The sequence below is a fragment of the Rana temporaria genome, chromosome 1 (genome assembly GCF_905171775.1).
Source record: "Rana temporaria chromosome 1, aRanTem1.1, whole genome shotgun sequence".
NCBI lineage: Eukaryota > Metazoa > Chordata > Amphibia > Anura > Ranidae > Rana > Rana temporaria.
The window spans coordinates 324,507,433-324,525,142 of NC_053489.1; the positions used below are offsets into that span (position 1 = coordinate 324,507,433).

Here is a 17,710-nt window from a genome sequence, read left to right on the forward strand (position 1 = left end):
CCATTCCAGCACTCAACAATGCGCAGCAATACTCATCCATCCATCCTCTGAAATACTCACCCATCCATCCATCCTCTGAAATACTCATCCATCCTCTGAAATACTCTGCAATACTCATCCATACACAGCTATACTCAGCCATACCCAGCCATCCCACACACACTCAGCCATACCCAGCCATCCCACACACACTCAGCCATACCCAGCTATCCCACACACACTCAGCCATGCCCACCCACACTCAACCATACTCAGACATGCCCACACACACTCAGCCATCCCATCCATACCCAGCCATCCACATTCATGGCTCAACCATCCTCAGCCATCCCCATCCACGGCTCATCCATGCCACATCAGTTTGCATCCATGCCACTACAGTGCCTCAAAGTATAATAGATAGTCAAATTGGACTTGTAATTTATGCTCCAGAATGCCTGCTGGTGCTCCCTGCATGTTGGGCCTCTGTATGTGGCCACACTGTGTAAAAGTCTCACACATGTGGTATCACCATACTCAGGAGGAGTAGCAGAATGTATTTTGGGGTGTAATTTGTGGTATGCATATGATGTGTGTGAGAAATAACTTCATAATATGACAATTTTGTGAAAAAATTAAAAGAAAAAAAAAATCTTAATTTTGCAAAGAATTGTGGGAAAAAATTAAAACTTCAAAAAACTCACAGTGCCTCTTTCTAAATACATTGGAATGTCTACTTTCCAGAAAGGGGTCATTTGGGGGGTATTTGTACTTTCCTGGCATGTTAGGGTCTCAAGAAATGAGATAGGCCTTCAGTACTTCAGGTGTGATACATTTTCAGTGATTGGCACCATAGCTTGTGGACTCTATAGCTTTCACACCGACCAAATATACACCAATTTCGATTATTTTTAACCAAAGATATGTAGCAGTATAAAATTTTAACAGAAACAAAGATTTTTTTTTTTTTTACAGAATTTTCTGTATTTGTTTAGCGGTGATTAAATACCACCAAAAGAAAGCTGTATTTGTGTAAAAAAAAAAAGGCAAAAATGTAATATGGGTACAGTGTTGCCTGAGTAATTGTCATTCAAAGTGTGAGAGCACTGAAAGCTGAAAATGGGTCTGGTTAGGAAGGGGGTTTAAGTGCCCAGTGGTAAGTGGTTAAAATCCTTTTCTTGGAGTACATCACGGGACACAGAGCAGCCATAGTAATTACTATGTGGGTTATGCACCACCTATAGGTAAAACGGAAACATAAAGCTCCATAAAACAAGAAGTCCTCCCCTATATAACCCCTCCTACACAGGAAGTACCTCAGGTTTTGTAGCAAACCAATGAATATCCCAAAAAAGATGTGAGGAACCTCTGTGTTCTGTAATGTACCTAAAGAAAATGATTTTACAGGCAAGCTGTAGGAAAAATCCAATTTTCTTTATCGTTCATCACGGACACAAAGTAGCCATTGTAATTGATATGTGGGATGTCCTAAAGCAGGGGTGCCCAACCAGTGGCCCGGGGGGGGGGGGGGGGGGGGGCCATGGAGTCCTCTGATGTGGTCCGCGTCCTCCTGCTCTGGGATGGAATAGAATACTGTTATTAAAGGTCAGTTTATTACTAAAATCACAGTGTATATATATATGGGCATATCTGTTCTGCAGTGGTTACTCCACATGACTTCATGACCCTGATGAAGTCATGTGACATGACGCCACTAGTAGGGACAGGAATGAAGTCATGTGACATGACGCCACTAGTAGGGACAGGAAGTACCAGACCTCACACACTCTGAAGAGAGAGATATGAGCTCGCTGCTCGTTTTGTTTGGATATTTCTGACATTTTAAATGTGAGTTTTTTATATGTTTTTATATTAAATACCTTTTGAAGCGGAGCTGTACTATGTGCCTTCTTCTCTCTTTGCCAATCTATACCTGCTGAGCATTTAGTGCCAGTATCCGTGGATGTTTAGGTGGAGGCCAAAGAGAGAGGATCAGCATACAATCAAGATCTCAGACTGGGTCGCACGAACTCGCCGTTCGTAGGAGATAGGCCCACTGCTCACGGCCTCCATGTGAGTGCATGTGCATGTGATTGATCGTTTTTTAGACCCTTGCTTCCAGTATTACGCCATATCTTTTTCTTGTTTCTTCCAATATGGTCATTTAATGTGGAGACTACATCTAGCCCTCATCCTGCTGGATCTTTGAGTACACCCTGAGTGGTATCCAGGCTATCCGTGCTATGGCCTTGAGGTGAGCATTCCATACCACTAGAGGTGTGCGCACCGAAGCTTGCTCTTCTCTGAAATATTGGATTTCCTGGTTTCCCATTACTTATTACTCACAGCTATCAAGGACTGCACCTTTAAATATATGCCTTTTGGATGCGAGATTTGTATTTGCACTTGATTTCACTGGATTTTTACCCTTTATTATGTGTTGGGATCACTTACCTTTGGTCTTTAGTACCAATCTTGGACATTTATTTTGATAACTGTACTTCCATGTTTATTTTATTTCCTTATAAGGATTTTGCTGCATAGTGTTAACCTTTTCCAGATCACCCACCTTCACAGTTCAGATTGCACACTGCTTGTAGAGTTCACCCCGCCCATTTGGTGGGACTTATTTGATCACTGTTTAGTTTTTTTTTTTTTTAGTTTTTTATTGTTTATTGTTTTTTGGTTGTTGCCCTATCCCTCCATACCCACACAGCGCAGTTATTATCATTCATTTCAAGCCTGCATGAATGCCCCCATGGAAAGCGGCTTTCTATAGGGCAGTGGTTCTCAACCTGGGGGTCGAATGACGATTTGCCAGGGGTCACTAAATCCTGGGTTGTTACTGAAGCCTGCACCACTCTCCTAACCGCTTTGCAGCCGCCCAGCAGGCCTGTCCCTGGAGCCTGCGGCCACCCACTCACCCTCTTCACAGCCACCCATTCAGTTCATGGCATGGCTGGGGGGCAGAGACTAGAGGTCAGCTGACTGGTAAAGAATGAAGTGGGAGGGGCTGCAGGAGACCCTATCTCCTGATTTCGGCATAAGTGTCACTGCTTCGAGACAACACAAAGTCGGAAACACAGTGAGTAACACTACCTGTGATTATAGTTGCCATTAAACAACAAGAAATATGGCTAGAGAGAGTGATTGGGGAGGGGGGGGGATTAGGATAGAGAGATGAAAGGGAAAGAAAGGAGAACAAAGAGAAACGGTGTTCCATTCTAAAATGTAGCATAATGGGATTTAATACTGTATGTGTGGAAGGAACTCGGGGAGCGTTAAATGTCTGGGGGTTAGGGGCACAAATTCCTTGTCTTGCCTTGGGTGCCGACAACCCATGCTACAAAACAATTTTACTGTTGGGGGTCCCCACAACTTGGGAAATTTTATTAAGGGGTCACGGCACTAGAGGGTTGAGAACCACTGCTATAGGGTTCCTCGCAAGAGGGGAGGAACCAGGAGCTCAAGAGGAGGTTTACGGCCTCTCTGTGCAATTCCTTTCAAAATACTAACATCATAAAACATCTTCTACTACTCTGCCCCCAGCTACACCACCATCCTCATCTCAAATTATCACTCAAACTCTACACTTTACTCTTCCCAAGAACTCTTGATCTCTATATACCACGATACCTTCTCCTATGTTTGCCTCCAGGATATCTCCAGAGCCTCTCCCATCCTTTGGAACTCCTACCCTAATATCCCTGGCTATCTCCTATTCTTTCCATCTTCAGGCAATCTCAGACCAACTGTGGGATGACTAGACATCTTCTGTATGATATACACTGCTCAAAAAAATTAAAGAAACACTTTGAAAACATAGCAGATCTCAACAGGCAAAAAACTCATGCTGGATATCTATACTGATATGGACTGGGTAATGTGTTAGGAATGAAAGGATGGCACATCATTTGATGAAAATGAAAATTATCCACCTACAGAGGGCTGAATTCAAAGACACCCCAAAAATCAAAGTGAAAAACTTATGCAGCAAGCTAGTCCATTTTGCTGAAATTTCATTGCAACAACTTAAAATGGTCCTCAGTAATTTGTATGCCCCCAAGTGCTTGTATGCATGCCTGACAACATCAGGGCATGCTCCTAATGAGATGATGGACGGTGTCCTGGGGTATTTCCTCCCAGATCTGGACCAGAGCATCACTGAGCTCCTGAACAGACTGAGGTGCAACCTGGCGGCACCGGATGGACCGAAACATGGAGGTCGTCTCATTGTTGCCCATCTAGTGCACCTATTGTTAATTTCAATTAACAGCAAAGCAGCTGAAACTGATTAACAACCCCCTCTGTATACACCCCTCCCCCTCTGCTACTTAACTGACCAGATCAATATCCCAGGAGTTCTGATTCAAAAGTGTTCCTTTCATTTTTTTTGAGCAGTGTAGTATGGTTGTTAGAACTATGATATAGGTGTGTATATCCTTGTTCACATCTAATCAGTTTACAGTTTGTTCATGTTTAGTCAGTGCCAGTTTTTTTAATTTTCACTAAGGAGGTCATGTAAATCAAAAACAGTACTGCACTTTGAAAGAAGAATGCCAGTTACATCAATGTGCAATGTATGTACCATAACTGGAAAGAAAAATCTGAAAAAGAGGACTATGAAAAAAAAAAATTACTTGCAATCATGCAAGCAAGAAAAAAAAAAAAAAAAAAACACTGCCTACAGCATTCACGTGAAATTTGATACAGGATGTTTATGTAACTTAAAGCGGAGGTTCACCCGCACATAACACTATTTCCCCCTAGATGGATGCTCGTTTTGTCTAGGGGAATCGGCTAGTTGTTTTAAAATATGATCCGTACTTACCGTTTACGAGATGCATCTTCTCCGCCGCTTGGGGGTATGGGCTGCGGGACTGGGCGTTCCTATTTTGATTGACAGTCTTCCGAGAGGTTTCCGACGGTCGCATCCATCGCGTCACGATTTTCCGAAAGAAGCCGAACGTCGGTGCGCAGGCGCAGTATAGAGCCGCACCGACGTTCAGCTTCTTTCGGCTACTAGTGACGCGATGGATGCGACCGTCGGAAGCCTCTCGGAAGACTGTCAATCAAGAAGTAACGCCCGCTTCCAAGAAGGAAAGACCCATACCCGGAAGCGACGGGGAAGATGCATCTCGAAAACGGGTAAGTACTGCTCATATTTTAAAACAACTAGCCGATTCCCCTAGACAAAACGAGCAGGAATCTAAGGGGAAAATGTAAAAAAATAAATAAATGGGTGAACTCCCGCTTTAAAGGAACACTAAAGGTTCGTTTTTTATTAGATCAATTGATTGCTGTAAGCTAGAGCATTTAAATATCACTTACCTCGTTTTTCCTTTTGACCTCCAAAATTCAGTAATCCAGGTTTGAGAATACCATTTCCTGTCTCTCCTCTTCTTGCTTTCCACCAGCATCTGAGCTGTTTTGCATGGTGGAAAGCAGAATGTGCTCACCCCTTCCCTATGACTACAGCCCTGCGTGAAGATGCTCTCTTATCCCTCACAGGCATGGAGGCTAAGCCTAATGCGAACTGTAGTGATGTAGCAAGAATGAATGCGCACCGCAAACCAGGAAGTCAGTGAGAATAATGATTCAGGAGTGCAGGAGGTGAATACAACAACTCGATTTCAACAGGTATCAAACTAGTTATAATGCAAAACATTACTTTTTACTTTATCAGCTACTGTTAGACTTTAATTTAAGAGGTAAATATTTTTGTCTTTACAACCCCTTTAAGGTCTATTTGTTATAGGTTATACACCATTTTACACTAATGGAAACTAATGCTAGCTCCTGCAGCTGCTTACGCTTTGCTTTTCTCCATGTCCTGATTTGGAGCTTACAGAGGTTTGAGGACTCGCCCATATATACACACACACACACACACACACACAGTGCTGGTTGTCTCTGCAGTCAATCGGAAAGCACCAGGGCTATCACACAGCATTACTGTTAGGGAAAGGAAATTTTATGAATCTGTGTGGACTGGCAACAAAGTCAGCATGTTAGTTTGTCCTGCATAGGCAAAGCACAAGTCCACGTTAAAACCAACAGTTGGCAGCATTCTTCTACAGAATTAAAATACTCTTTTAAACTGATCTGGAATGTATGTTTAATTGCCTTTTCATAGCTTGCCTTACCTGAGGAAGTTTTTGACCTGGCGAGTCCAGCTTTTGGTCCAAGTACTTAAACATTAACACATTGTAGGGGTGGTTTCCTATTGTATTGTGGCATTCATCAAAAATCATTAAGGTAAAGATGGACAGGGAAGACAGCAATCCATCCTCTAAACAATTGACAAGAATCTGAGGGGTCAAAATAATGATGTCACTCTGTTCAATGACCATCCCTATAGGAATATTATCAGCTTGTTCTCCACAGAACCCAGTCACTGAATATCTGAAGAAGAAGAAAAATGACAGCAGTTCAGTTACTAGAAAATAATATCCTTGAAATAAAAAAGCTTCTACTTCTACCACCCTATCCTACGCACCTCAGATAGATATCTATACTTAAAGTGATTGTAAACAATCACCTTGTAAAACAACCTATTCAGTTTAAACATTTGTGTGTAGATATTTAAAAAAAAAACATTATAAATACCTTTATTTTTTTTAAGTTATAACATTTCCACTGTTCTCAGCTGCATAAAAGATGGGGAGGCACACTGAGCTTCCCAGTGAAAGGCTGTGCATGAATGGGGGGGGGGGGGGTCGCAGTGCTCATTGGAGGAGAGCAGGCCGAGTTCCCAGCACCGCCAGGGAACTGACCATAGTGTGTTCACATGCCTAGTGTGGTCAGTTTTTAATATGAAAGCAGAGGGACTGGCAGTAAGCACATATCAGGAATATGCAATTTGGGTTTACAAATGCTTTAACTTTATAGCTGCTTTATTACAGTTTAGACTGCTCCCACTGAAGGTCACAGACCATTGTACAGTAAGTGGCCTTGACCACCTGTCCTCCCCACTACTTACCCTTGTGACAGTGCTGAAAGCTTTTGACTAACCCCTCAGGCTCCAACACTGTATTCTGGGGAGACAAATTACTTGTCACTTTCTTTCCCATGCCTAAAAGTGCTGTAATCGTTTCACAGTGGGAGGGAGGAGGAATGGCAGTACATGGCAAGTACTGGGTTTGGAGATTTTTTTATTTTTATTTGGCAGGTTTGTTTTAAAAGGCGAGAGTGAACCCCACTGTGAATCCCACTGTGTACATTCCATACATGGCAGGTGTATGGAATGTACACAGTGGGGTTCAACAGACCATTAACTAGACCATGAAACACCTGAAGGAAAATTACAACCTAGCCTTAACCCATGTAGTATGGGTGTAGTTCTTTCTTACACCAATCATATGTTCAATACATACCCAGTATCTTCAAAATACTGGTGGAAAATATTTTTCTGTTGCTCATACACTGGCACTTTGGTAGCCATAAACACAACCTTTCCCTTTTGGTTATTTGGCATAGATTTTAGATGGTGATCACAAATCGATAACGCCACAAATGTTTTTCCACATCCTGTATTAATAAAAAAAGTAAATTGTAATTTATTAAGCAACACCATTTCCCTGTCTCCATAATGCATACCGAAACACAAAAACCAAAAAGGTTCAGGAAGGACTGCAAAAACATGACAGTCTTTTTGGAACTTACCCATGGCAAGAAGGAAAGTCAAAACCTAACTAAGCTTAAACCTGCTCCCACCCCCATTCTAAGCCTAATCTATTCACCCAGTAAAAGGAAAGCGGTCCATATTTACATATTCTGAAGGTGATCTGGTCTGGTCACATGATCTCTCCAGCAGCAGCTTCGGTGAAGAGGAGTGGTTTCTCACAATGCCCATAGGTTTACTATGGGGCATCCGTTGTCGGCTTTCCCCCTCTTCACTGAAGCCGGAACGGTGTCCTGATCGGTCCCTGACCGGACAGGAGTGGCTTCAGAATAGGTAAGTATAGATCTCTTTGCTTTTACAGGGTAGTTAGAATAGGCTTAGAATGGGGGTGGGAGCAGGTTTAAGCTTAGTTAGGTTTCTACTTGCCTTCCACTTTAACGTATTACTGTAATCTAATCAGGCTGCATATGTTGTAATAAATAAAAATAAAAAATTACTTTTTATCATCTAATTGCTACACCAAGGGTTAAAAAAAAAAATCATCACTGCTAGCACATAGGAGAGTTGGATGTCTCCTGCACCAGGACATGCCCCCTGAACACTGTTCTAATCAACGCTACTCCTGCTCTCTGAGCGTGGGGGCTTTCGGAGAGCTGGGCTGCGGCTTGTGTCAAATCCAACTCTTCTATTGCTGCCAGCACAGTTTTTTTTTTTACCAAAAGTCAATAATTCAAGATGTTTTAAAAGGGGAATACATTCTTTCCCAAGGTTGCTACCCTTCTACAGATCAAAATTGCACTTCCCTCATACAGGATATCAAGGTTACTAAAAGACTTTAAAGGCTCACAAGTTATTAGTTAATGATCATTTCTAGCAATGCATTGCACAAAGTATAGAATGATGGATGAAAGTTTCTGGAGACCATTTTGGGTTTGTCTCATCCTTTACCTATACCCTGCATTTGCATAATGAATAAACCTGCCATTTCATTGTAATATTTTATCTTTTTTTAATGCTTTTAAAGTCCATCTATTAATTTATTAATAAAATGGAAATAAACAACAAGAAACAAAAAATAATGTTTAGCTGGACTTTAACAAAGGTGCTAATTGTAAAGAATGTGAAAAAGTCACTTGTTAAGCATTGAAACAAGAAAAGCAACATTCTACACTGACATTAGGACAGATTAAGAAACATTAATGATAATGAATAAAGCTGTAAGTCATTTGAAATAATTTTTATAGTATTACAAAAATGTGTTAAGTTGAAGTCAACATTACATTTTGCTTACTACTTCGTCGAATAAACTGACCTGTCGGGGCAGATATAATTGTGTTATTGCCTCTGTATGCAGGTTGAGCCAACTCTTCTTGATATTTTCTAAGCTTCATGGCTTTTATTGATACTGGAGGAGAAACTAAAAACCAAAAACCAAGAAATATACAATTTAATATCTTGAAACATTTATAATTCTACTACCAACATAATAACTTCATAATAATATTGCCATTCAAATAAAATGTATCAGTGTATTTTAAAAAAACACTTCAAGGAAAACATTGGAAGCCTATTTAAGGCCCTTTCTGGGAGTAACATGGGCAAGACCCTTACTGGGAGTAACATGGGCAAGACCCTTTCTGGGAGTAACATGGTGTTTCACATTTCCAGCAAGTCCCAGACTTGCCCTGCAACTAAAGATTTCTCAGCTTGTGGCACAACAAGCTAACTCGCTAGACTGGTAGCATTAAAATCACCAAGCATCTTCTCTCCTGGAAGGTGAAGCAGTGCGCTCAATGTTTTGGTGTAATGCAAATCACCAGCCAATTGCCATTCTGGGCTTCCATTGTGATAAGTCAGCTTTTATAAGGCAGGTAAAGAAGAGGAAAGAATGGGGTTTGGGAGTAGCTGTACTAAGTGAAAATTGGTGGGGCCTATTTGAATCTTGACTACTTTATATGTTAGAAAGATAAAAATGCTTGGTTAATCAATCGCCTCCTGGAGACCACGGGTGCTGGCAGTGCATATAGCAGAAAACAAAAAAGAAAATATTTGGACAGCCGCACTCCTGGAAAAGATTCCTGAATTGTCCTTGAATGGTAAAATGGAATACACTACAATCCACAGCAAAAGGTGAAAACGGGATATACAGCTGACGTTTAGCACTGATACATAGATCCGCGGCGGCGTAACGTATCGTCTTTACGTTACACCGCCGCAAGTTTTCCTCGTAAGTGCTTGATTCACAAAGCACTTGAGTGTAAACTTGCGGCGGAGTAACGTAAAGACGTCCGGCGCAAGCCCGCCTATATCAAATGGGGCAGGGAACAATTAAATTAGGCGCGTTCCCGCACCGAACGTACTGCGCATGCTCCGTTTTGAAATTTCCCGCCGTGCTTTGCGCGAAATGACGTCGCCCTGTTTTGAATGGCGACGTACGTAACGTACTTTCGCATTCCCAGACGACTTACGCAAAAAAAAAAAATTATTGAAATTCGACGCGGGAACGACGGCCATACTTTAACATGGCTCGTCTAAAGTTAAGCCATGAAAAAGCAGGCCTTACTTTGCAACGGGAAAAAACCGACTAGCGACGACGTAACGAACGCACGTACCTTCGTGGATCGCCGTAAAAGCTAATTTGCATACCCGACGCTGGAAAATGACGCGAACTCCACCCAGCGGCGGCCAAAGTATTGCATCCTAAGATCCGACGGTGTAAGTCAATTACACCTGTCGGATCTTAGGGCTATCTATGCGTAACTGATTCTATGAATCAGCCGCATAGATACTCTCAAAGATACGATGGCGTATCAGGAGATACGCCGTCGTATCTCTTTTGTGAATCTGGCCCATAGTGCTTACTTGAGTGGCTGTCCAAATATTTTCTTTTTTGTTTTCTACTTTATATGTTAAAATGAATTCAAATAATTGCATAAAAACTTAAAAATATAAGAACAGGTGCCCAAAAAAAGAGTCTCCTTATAAAACCGGTCTCACGCAGCTTTCAACATGGTCCTGTAACTGAAAACTACAAACATTAGTGTGTATATACTCACTCATTTTAGCAGGTTTTGTAGTGTGCTCACAATCCTGCTCCGGTTCGGGTTCCCCAGGGGCTTAAAATTTTAAGAATGAAGACAATTAATACAAGCCCTTTACTGCTTCTATCTATAGTATCCTAATTACAAATATATGTTTTAACATAGTAAATAATAAGTGAACTATAACAAATGGGACAGACATCAAATAGTTATAATGATTACCAATGGGTTTAATTAAAAGAAAAGTGTGGCCAGAGCTTTTATTGGCCATACTTTTCTTCTGGGTCACAGAAGTGCACTTACTTTTGCTCTGCTGTGACTTAGAATCAGCCCGAAGTGGGCTAAAACCCACTGTCGGCTGAAACCGTAGAGAAGCTCCAGGCTCTGGAAGAAGGCCTAAATGCCTGACCAGCAGCTGGCTCAGGCTCTCAGCCTGCAGCTGAGAGCCTGAGCCAGAAGCTCTTGCCCTATCCTCAGCCTGGCACTTCAGTAAGTGCTGGAGAGGCAGAGAATCGAGTCATTGGTCTCTGCTCAGAGTAGATCAAGCACTAAGATGATCTGCAGTCATGTGATTGCTCAGTTCTTGGGCTTTTACCCAGCGAGAGAGCATGTAGGCAACTTTTTGTGTTTGTTTGTCTTTCCCATACTGCTCTTTAAAAAAAAGCATATTTACTACTGAAATAAAAACGCCAAATTATAGCAATTAATACCTCCAAACAATTTTGGACATGTTTTAGAGAAATTGCTTAAATGTGCATCCTCACAGGGTGACACTGTGGGTGCACTGGTATACATGTGCCAACGTCCCGATATATTTGAAATGGACACTAATTTAAACTAGGAGATTGGACTTTAGATGGCACACAGGTAGTTAATATAGAAATCTAAGGGTTTTTATTATAGAAATCTATATAAAAGTACATTCATAAATAACAATGTAGTAATCATCGATATTTGCCCCCGAAAAGTTAGTGAAAAAGATAATGTTTGGGTCATGCTAAAAAGCAAATAATATGACATAGGCCAATGGGAGTCATAAACAGGTATTAGTACACAAATAAAATACAAAAGAATGGTGTCAAAGAATATAAAAAGTAATAGTGCACCTCTATCAAACTGTCAGAACACCCATCTACTGCTTTTTATGGGTTTACCATGCTTGATAATACACTACATTTATCACAGATGTGGTATAGGATTATTTTGTGATCTCTTGTATGTTATATTAGTGTGTGAATCTCTTATATTATATAATTTCTCAGAAATTAAGGGGACTTTGAACTAGTTACCTGACAGACATTGGTTATCCAGTACAGGCTCTTCAGTGAACTGTATCATCATAAAAGGACTAGCTACTTCCCCTGGGTCATCAGTGGACATTTTCTTCTCATTTTGGCATTCTGAAAGTACAAAGCATGATTTATGCTGAACTTCTAACATGTATGCATGCAAGAAAAAAAAAGAAAGAAGGAAAAAAAATGTTTGTGCCCATACTAATCAATCAACTTTTCAATTAAAGTGGAACTCCAGACACAATTTATTTCATTTTAGTTTTGGATAAAGTGAGGGAAAGTCGAAGCTTTGGCATTTGCCAGCGGAGCACACAAACCCATTGAGAGATCGACCCTCTACTCCTGTTCCAGTGACCATAAATTATAACCTTGTCTTCATCTAATTCTGGTGACAACTTTCACCAGGACATGAAATGTGGGCAAAACTGCCATGAGGGGCACAGGCAGTGCTAAAAAAAAAAAAAAATGTTCCCATGTTTTCCAGGAATAAAAAAATAAATAGCTAAGCTCCAATTTAAATATTCTAACCTGCACTGAAGACTTAAAAGCAGAATGCTGATTCGTTTTTTTACGTGTAGCACTAACCCCCGAAGGAGCTGCTGAATATTTTGGGCGGCATGTTAACTCTATATCTTCGCCATCCAGGGTAGTAGAAGAGAGTTGGAAAAGCTCAATGTCCACACTTTACACTTCTTTTCTAAGATTTATTTGCAGAACTTGGTAATGAAAGAAGAAGTGGTTGAAGGGGTGGTAGGGTAAATAGGTAGGTAGGTTCAGGTGCATAATCTCAGTTCAGAAACACTTTTGCTTCCAGCAAACAGTTCTCATCGCCACTCTAGCCAGAATGGCGCATGGAGTAAAGTCTCTGCCACAGACCTTCCTTTACGATGAGACACTGTCAGGTCACCTGAGGCCAGGTGACAAGTGCACCCCGTAGGGGTCAGGGATGCACCACAGGGAAGTGAACCCTATAGCCGACTACTGCTGGCAGGGAGGAAGCGTAACCCAAGATCACCCAGGGCGCGGAGTCTAAGACCCAGTCTTGTATTCACCAGAGCCTTTGATGGTAAGGATGGTCTTGGCCGCGACTGGGTCCAGGTCGCATCCCCGAGATTCCTCAAGTCACACTCCGCAGGGAGAAAGGGGAAGCAGTCAGCAGGACAAACCGTGGTGATGGGCAAGCCGAGGTCAGGGCAACAGGCAGACAAGGATAACCGTGGAACATGCAAATAGTCAGGGGCACAGGCAGACAGGGAAGTCGGGGACAAGCCAAAACGGTACACGGAAGATGATCGTAGCACTCTGCAAACAGGAACTAGCGATTACACTGCAGACAGAAACTAAGCATAGGAACACTGTTGAACAGCACTGCAGACCTGTAGAGCAACGGTTAATATAGGCTTCCTGGGATGGACTAGGGTGGAGCCATACAGGAAGAGGAAGTGATAAAAAGGGAAACCAGAACAGGGTCAGCCTCTAATGAAGACATGGAGATCAGGTAAGCAGACAGACTTGATGCATATTCATGACAGACACTTTCGGTCCGGAATCCCCTTAACACAGGATTCAGCACCCGGATCTCTCCAGATTCACTTCTGTAGAACTCAGATCTGACAGGCGATCACTATCAAGCCTCTCAGGGTATGGTGCATCCTTCGATGAAGTTTCCAGGCCTCCTCCCGAGAAACCCAGCCTCTTGCATGGTCCTCTCCAGGATAGGTTCTCCCCTAGCTTCCTTCATTAGGGGGCTTCTTTCCTCCAGGACAGACAGCACAGGATCACCTTGAAAGTGCAGACCCCAGTCTGACTACTGGGCCTACTTAGACAGATCACAACCCCGGACCAACGTGGTCCCGGAGCCAGGATTTCAGGGACAACCCACCTCCGACCAGGCGGGCCACAAGGTGGTGGGACGACAGACCGACGATCCCGGTCCAGTGGCGTCTGTTCCTAAGTTACCCCTCCCCAGCATGCACAGCGGGAAGATCACCCCCACTGATTGGCTGCCGAGGGGGACACCCAATGCACCCTGACTCTGCTGCTGCCACCCTTGGCCTGGAGTGGTACTAACACCCCCAGGCGAACATTGGTGGTTACTCCCAGCACAGCCATGGCTGAAACAGAGGCTAAATTTAGTCAAAATTACACATGTCCGAGTCAACTAACACTCAGACCCCCTCTAAATTTAAAGCAGTGCCTGCCCAACAGGAGCAGTCTGCTGCATACGCTACTCAGACATTTCTCTCTTCAGATACTTAAACTACGTAATATCCATCAATATAGTAAAACAGTATTTGTGTCAGTACAGGGAACTATTTCTGCAATTTACTAGCTGAAAGTGCATCCACTCAACACTAATACTGAGTCCTTTATCTAATACACAGTATGTGGAAATTGATCAACTGGCAATGAAAGTACCTTTACTTGAGTGTAAGCGATGAAGAATGGTCTTTGATATAGACAACAGACCTAGATTTGTGGACATGGTGACCTTTGAGCAAATGCATTCAAATTTCAGGGGGTCACAGACACCCCCTAGTTTCCTTGTTAGTAATAGGGTGACAAAACATATAAAGTCATGACATATAGCATATGTCACTTTAAAAGAAGGTGTTTGGGACTGCAATGACAAATTACAGTGACTGGAAAAGCACCAGAAAGGTGGAGACATAACTGGACCCACCCTTGGTAGTTTTTTGTTTCCTGGGATCCACTGTTATTTATTATACATTTGGATATGTGCTACTATATGAAGCAATCCCTATCTATTAGCAAGTGCTGCTGGGTGGAGCATTAAACTATGGAATGTCATTCCCCCTACCATTAACTTAGTGATAGAGTGCAGTAAATCATAGCAACTAATGAGATTTGAATCTATTGTAGACAGAGAAGGAAAACATGATTTTTTTTAATTGGTTGTGCTGGATTCACTATAATGATATAATGGTGCTTTTTGAATATTAAATTCAAGCTTTAAGGATGACCATAGTACATTATGCAATCTTCTTTTTTCTTCAACCACAGGTTGATAGAAATAAAAGTGCTTGATTCCCCCATCTACACAGTCAGTGTGGATTTCTCTCCTGCTGCGCTTCTGTATTGCGACAGTGAGAGTTTTTTTTGCCATCAGAAAAGAATGATCACTGTTGCCGGCTATTTCCAGAGGCAGTGATCGTACAAAAAACAACAACCTGGAAGGCTGGTTGTACTACAGTTGATGGATAGATCGACTTCAATACAACCAGCCTGCCCATAATAGGATTGAAGTAAATCCAGTTCCTGCTGAACCAGCTGAATTTCAATCCATCTGTGGCCGCTTTAACTCCAATATATTGCCTTTTCTGAAAATAGTTTTGAATAAAACTATTCCTGACAGAAACATGGCTGCTGCTAATGTTTAGCTTCCATGCTCAGGCTTCAAGTATGAAGGTAAGGACTATATACTGACTTTTCTAATCTGCACACACTGTATATGTTTCAGTATTTTCAGAAGAAAGTCAGCTTTGTCATCCATTTTGGTCTACAAACTAGTAGAACATTGTACAATTTGGCAGTGGGAAAAGGGAAAAGTGCAGAATGTGTTCTATATTCTAGGATATAGTACAGCAGTTTGTTTTCAAATCACCTGTGTCCCCCTTCCAAAGTTGCAGGACTTCTTCGCATTCATAGTCTTCCAAGACTAGAGTAAACGTCTTTGGCCATTCTTTTTTATCGGATCGGAGAAGGCAGTCAACGAGTTTCTGTGCTCCAGAGGTGGGACCATTCGTTCTTGTTTCCTGATTGCAGAACAAAGAATACATTAATCTTCAAAACCGAAAGACTTAAGGGTGTAAAACATACAGGTTAGGGTTAAAGTAGTTGTAAAGCCTGAAGGTATTTTACCTTCAGTATGCAGCTCCGTCGCAGCCCCCGTTTATTCTTAACTGAACCTGATCCAGTGATGTAAGTGAGTTGAGCTCTGTCATTTCAAAGCCACTGTATCTAATATTTAGGGACTCATTAAAGACAGGAATAGTACCACTGGATTGGCGCAGGGCCAATGTGGTGCCCATATTTAAAAAGGGAACAAAGTCTTTACCAAGTAACTATAGACCTGTTAGTTTAACTTCTATAGTTGGGAAGATACTGGAACGTTTAATAAAAGACCACATGTTCTTGCAGGAAAAAAAACTATTTAAGCAGCAGACAACATGGATTCATGAAAGACAGAAGTTGTCAGACAAACCTGATTTCCTTTTATGAAGAGGTAAGTAAAACCCTGGACAGAGGAGTGGCTGTGGACGTGATATATTTGGATTTTGCAAAAGCGTTCGATACAGTTCCGCACACACGGCTCATGTGTAAGGTAAGGTCTACAGGATTGGATATATCAGTTTGTAAATGGATAGAAAACTGGCTGAAAGACAGAATTCAGAGAGTCGTGGTTAATGATTCTTACTCTGAATGGTCCAATGTTATCAGTGGTGTACCCCAAGGTTCAGTGCTGGGACCCTTACTTTTCAATATATTTATAAATGATGTTGGGTCTGAGATCAAAAGTAACATTTCTGTCTTTGCAGATGACACCAAGCTATGCAGTGGAATAACGTCCTTACAGGATGTCTCCAATTTACAAGCCGACCTCAATGCTCTGTCTGATTGGGCGACTAAGTGGCAGATGAGGTTTAATGTAGATAAATGTAAAGTTATGCACTTGGGGGCTAAGAATATGCATGCATCATACATACTAGGGGGAGTACAACTGGGGGGATCTGTAGTGGAGTAGGATCTGGGGGTTTTAGTTGATCATAAGCTCAATAATGGCATGCAATGCCAAGCTGCGGTTTCCAAAGCGAGCAAAGTCCTTTCTTGTATTAAGAGAGGTATGGACTCCAGAGAGAGAGATATCATTTTGCCCCTGTACAAATCATTAGTAAGACCTCATCTGGAATATGCAGTTCAGTTTTGGGCACCAGTTCTCAAAAAGGATATAGGAGAACTGGAGAAAGTGCAGAGAAGAGCAACCAAACTGATAAGAGGCATGGAGGAGCTCAGCTATGAGGAAAGATTAGAGGAACTACATTTATTCACTCTTGAGAAGAGGAGAATAAGGGGGGATATGATCAACATGTACAAATATATAAGAGGTCCATACAGTGAGCTTGGTGTTGAGTTATTCACTTTACGGTCATCACTGAGGACAAGGGGGCACTCTTTACGTCTAGAGGAAAAGAGATTTCACCTCCAAATACGGAAAGGTTTTTTCACAGTAAGAGCTGTGAAAATGTGGAACAGACTCCCTCCAGAGGTGGTTCTGGCCAGCTCAGTAGATTGTTTTAAGAAAGGTCTGGATTCTTTCCTAAATGTACAGAATATAACTGAGTACTAAGATTTGTAGGTATAGTTGATCCAGGGTAAATCCGATTGCCTGTTGGGTGTATAGGATTTTACTGTGTTTTTTATTTTGTTTTTTTGTTTTTTGTGGTTGAACTGGATGGACTTGTGTCTTTTTTCAACCTGACTAACTATGTAACTATGTAACTATGTAACTATGTACATGAGAGCAGCTGCTGTCCTGGCTCTCTGCTTCCTCGTTGGCTCAGAGACAGCAGTGGGAGCCATTTTCTCACACTGTTGTCAACCACAGCCAGTGTGTCTTATGGAAAGGCAGTGCAGGGCTCGGGAGCGAGCAAGCAGGAGTGCCTCTATAACAAGTGGCTTGGTATCGGGGGAAATCAGCAAGGGGGAAGAGTTTAGAGTGCTAGCAGGGGACCCAAGAAGAGGAGGATCGGGGC

General features: G+C 42.0%; 1 protein-coding gene across 1 annotated transcript in view; it reads right to left on the bottom strand.

The window, feature by feature from the left end:
• DDX58 (DExD/H-box helicase 58) overlaps nt 1-17,710 on the bottom strand; it is a 76,758-nt gene that overhangs the window by 36,769 nt on the left and 22,279 nt on the right. Inside the window, exons 5-10 of the mRNA XM_040360330.1 lie at nt 15,562-15,712; nt 11,934-12,044; nt 10,660-10,719; nt 8,916-9,020; nt 7,356-7,509; nt 6,126-6,384 (exon numbers count right to left, since the gene is read on the bottom strand). Of these exons, the coding sequence (XP_040216264.1) occupies nt 6,126-6,384; nt 7,356-7,509; nt 8,916-9,020; nt 10,660-10,719; nt 11,934-12,044; nt 15,562-15,712 (840 nt within the window). The remainder of the gene's footprint in view (nt 1-6,125; nt 6,385-7,355; nt 7,510-8,915; nt 9,021-10,659; nt 10,720-11,933; nt 12,045-15,561; nt 15,713-17,710) is intronic.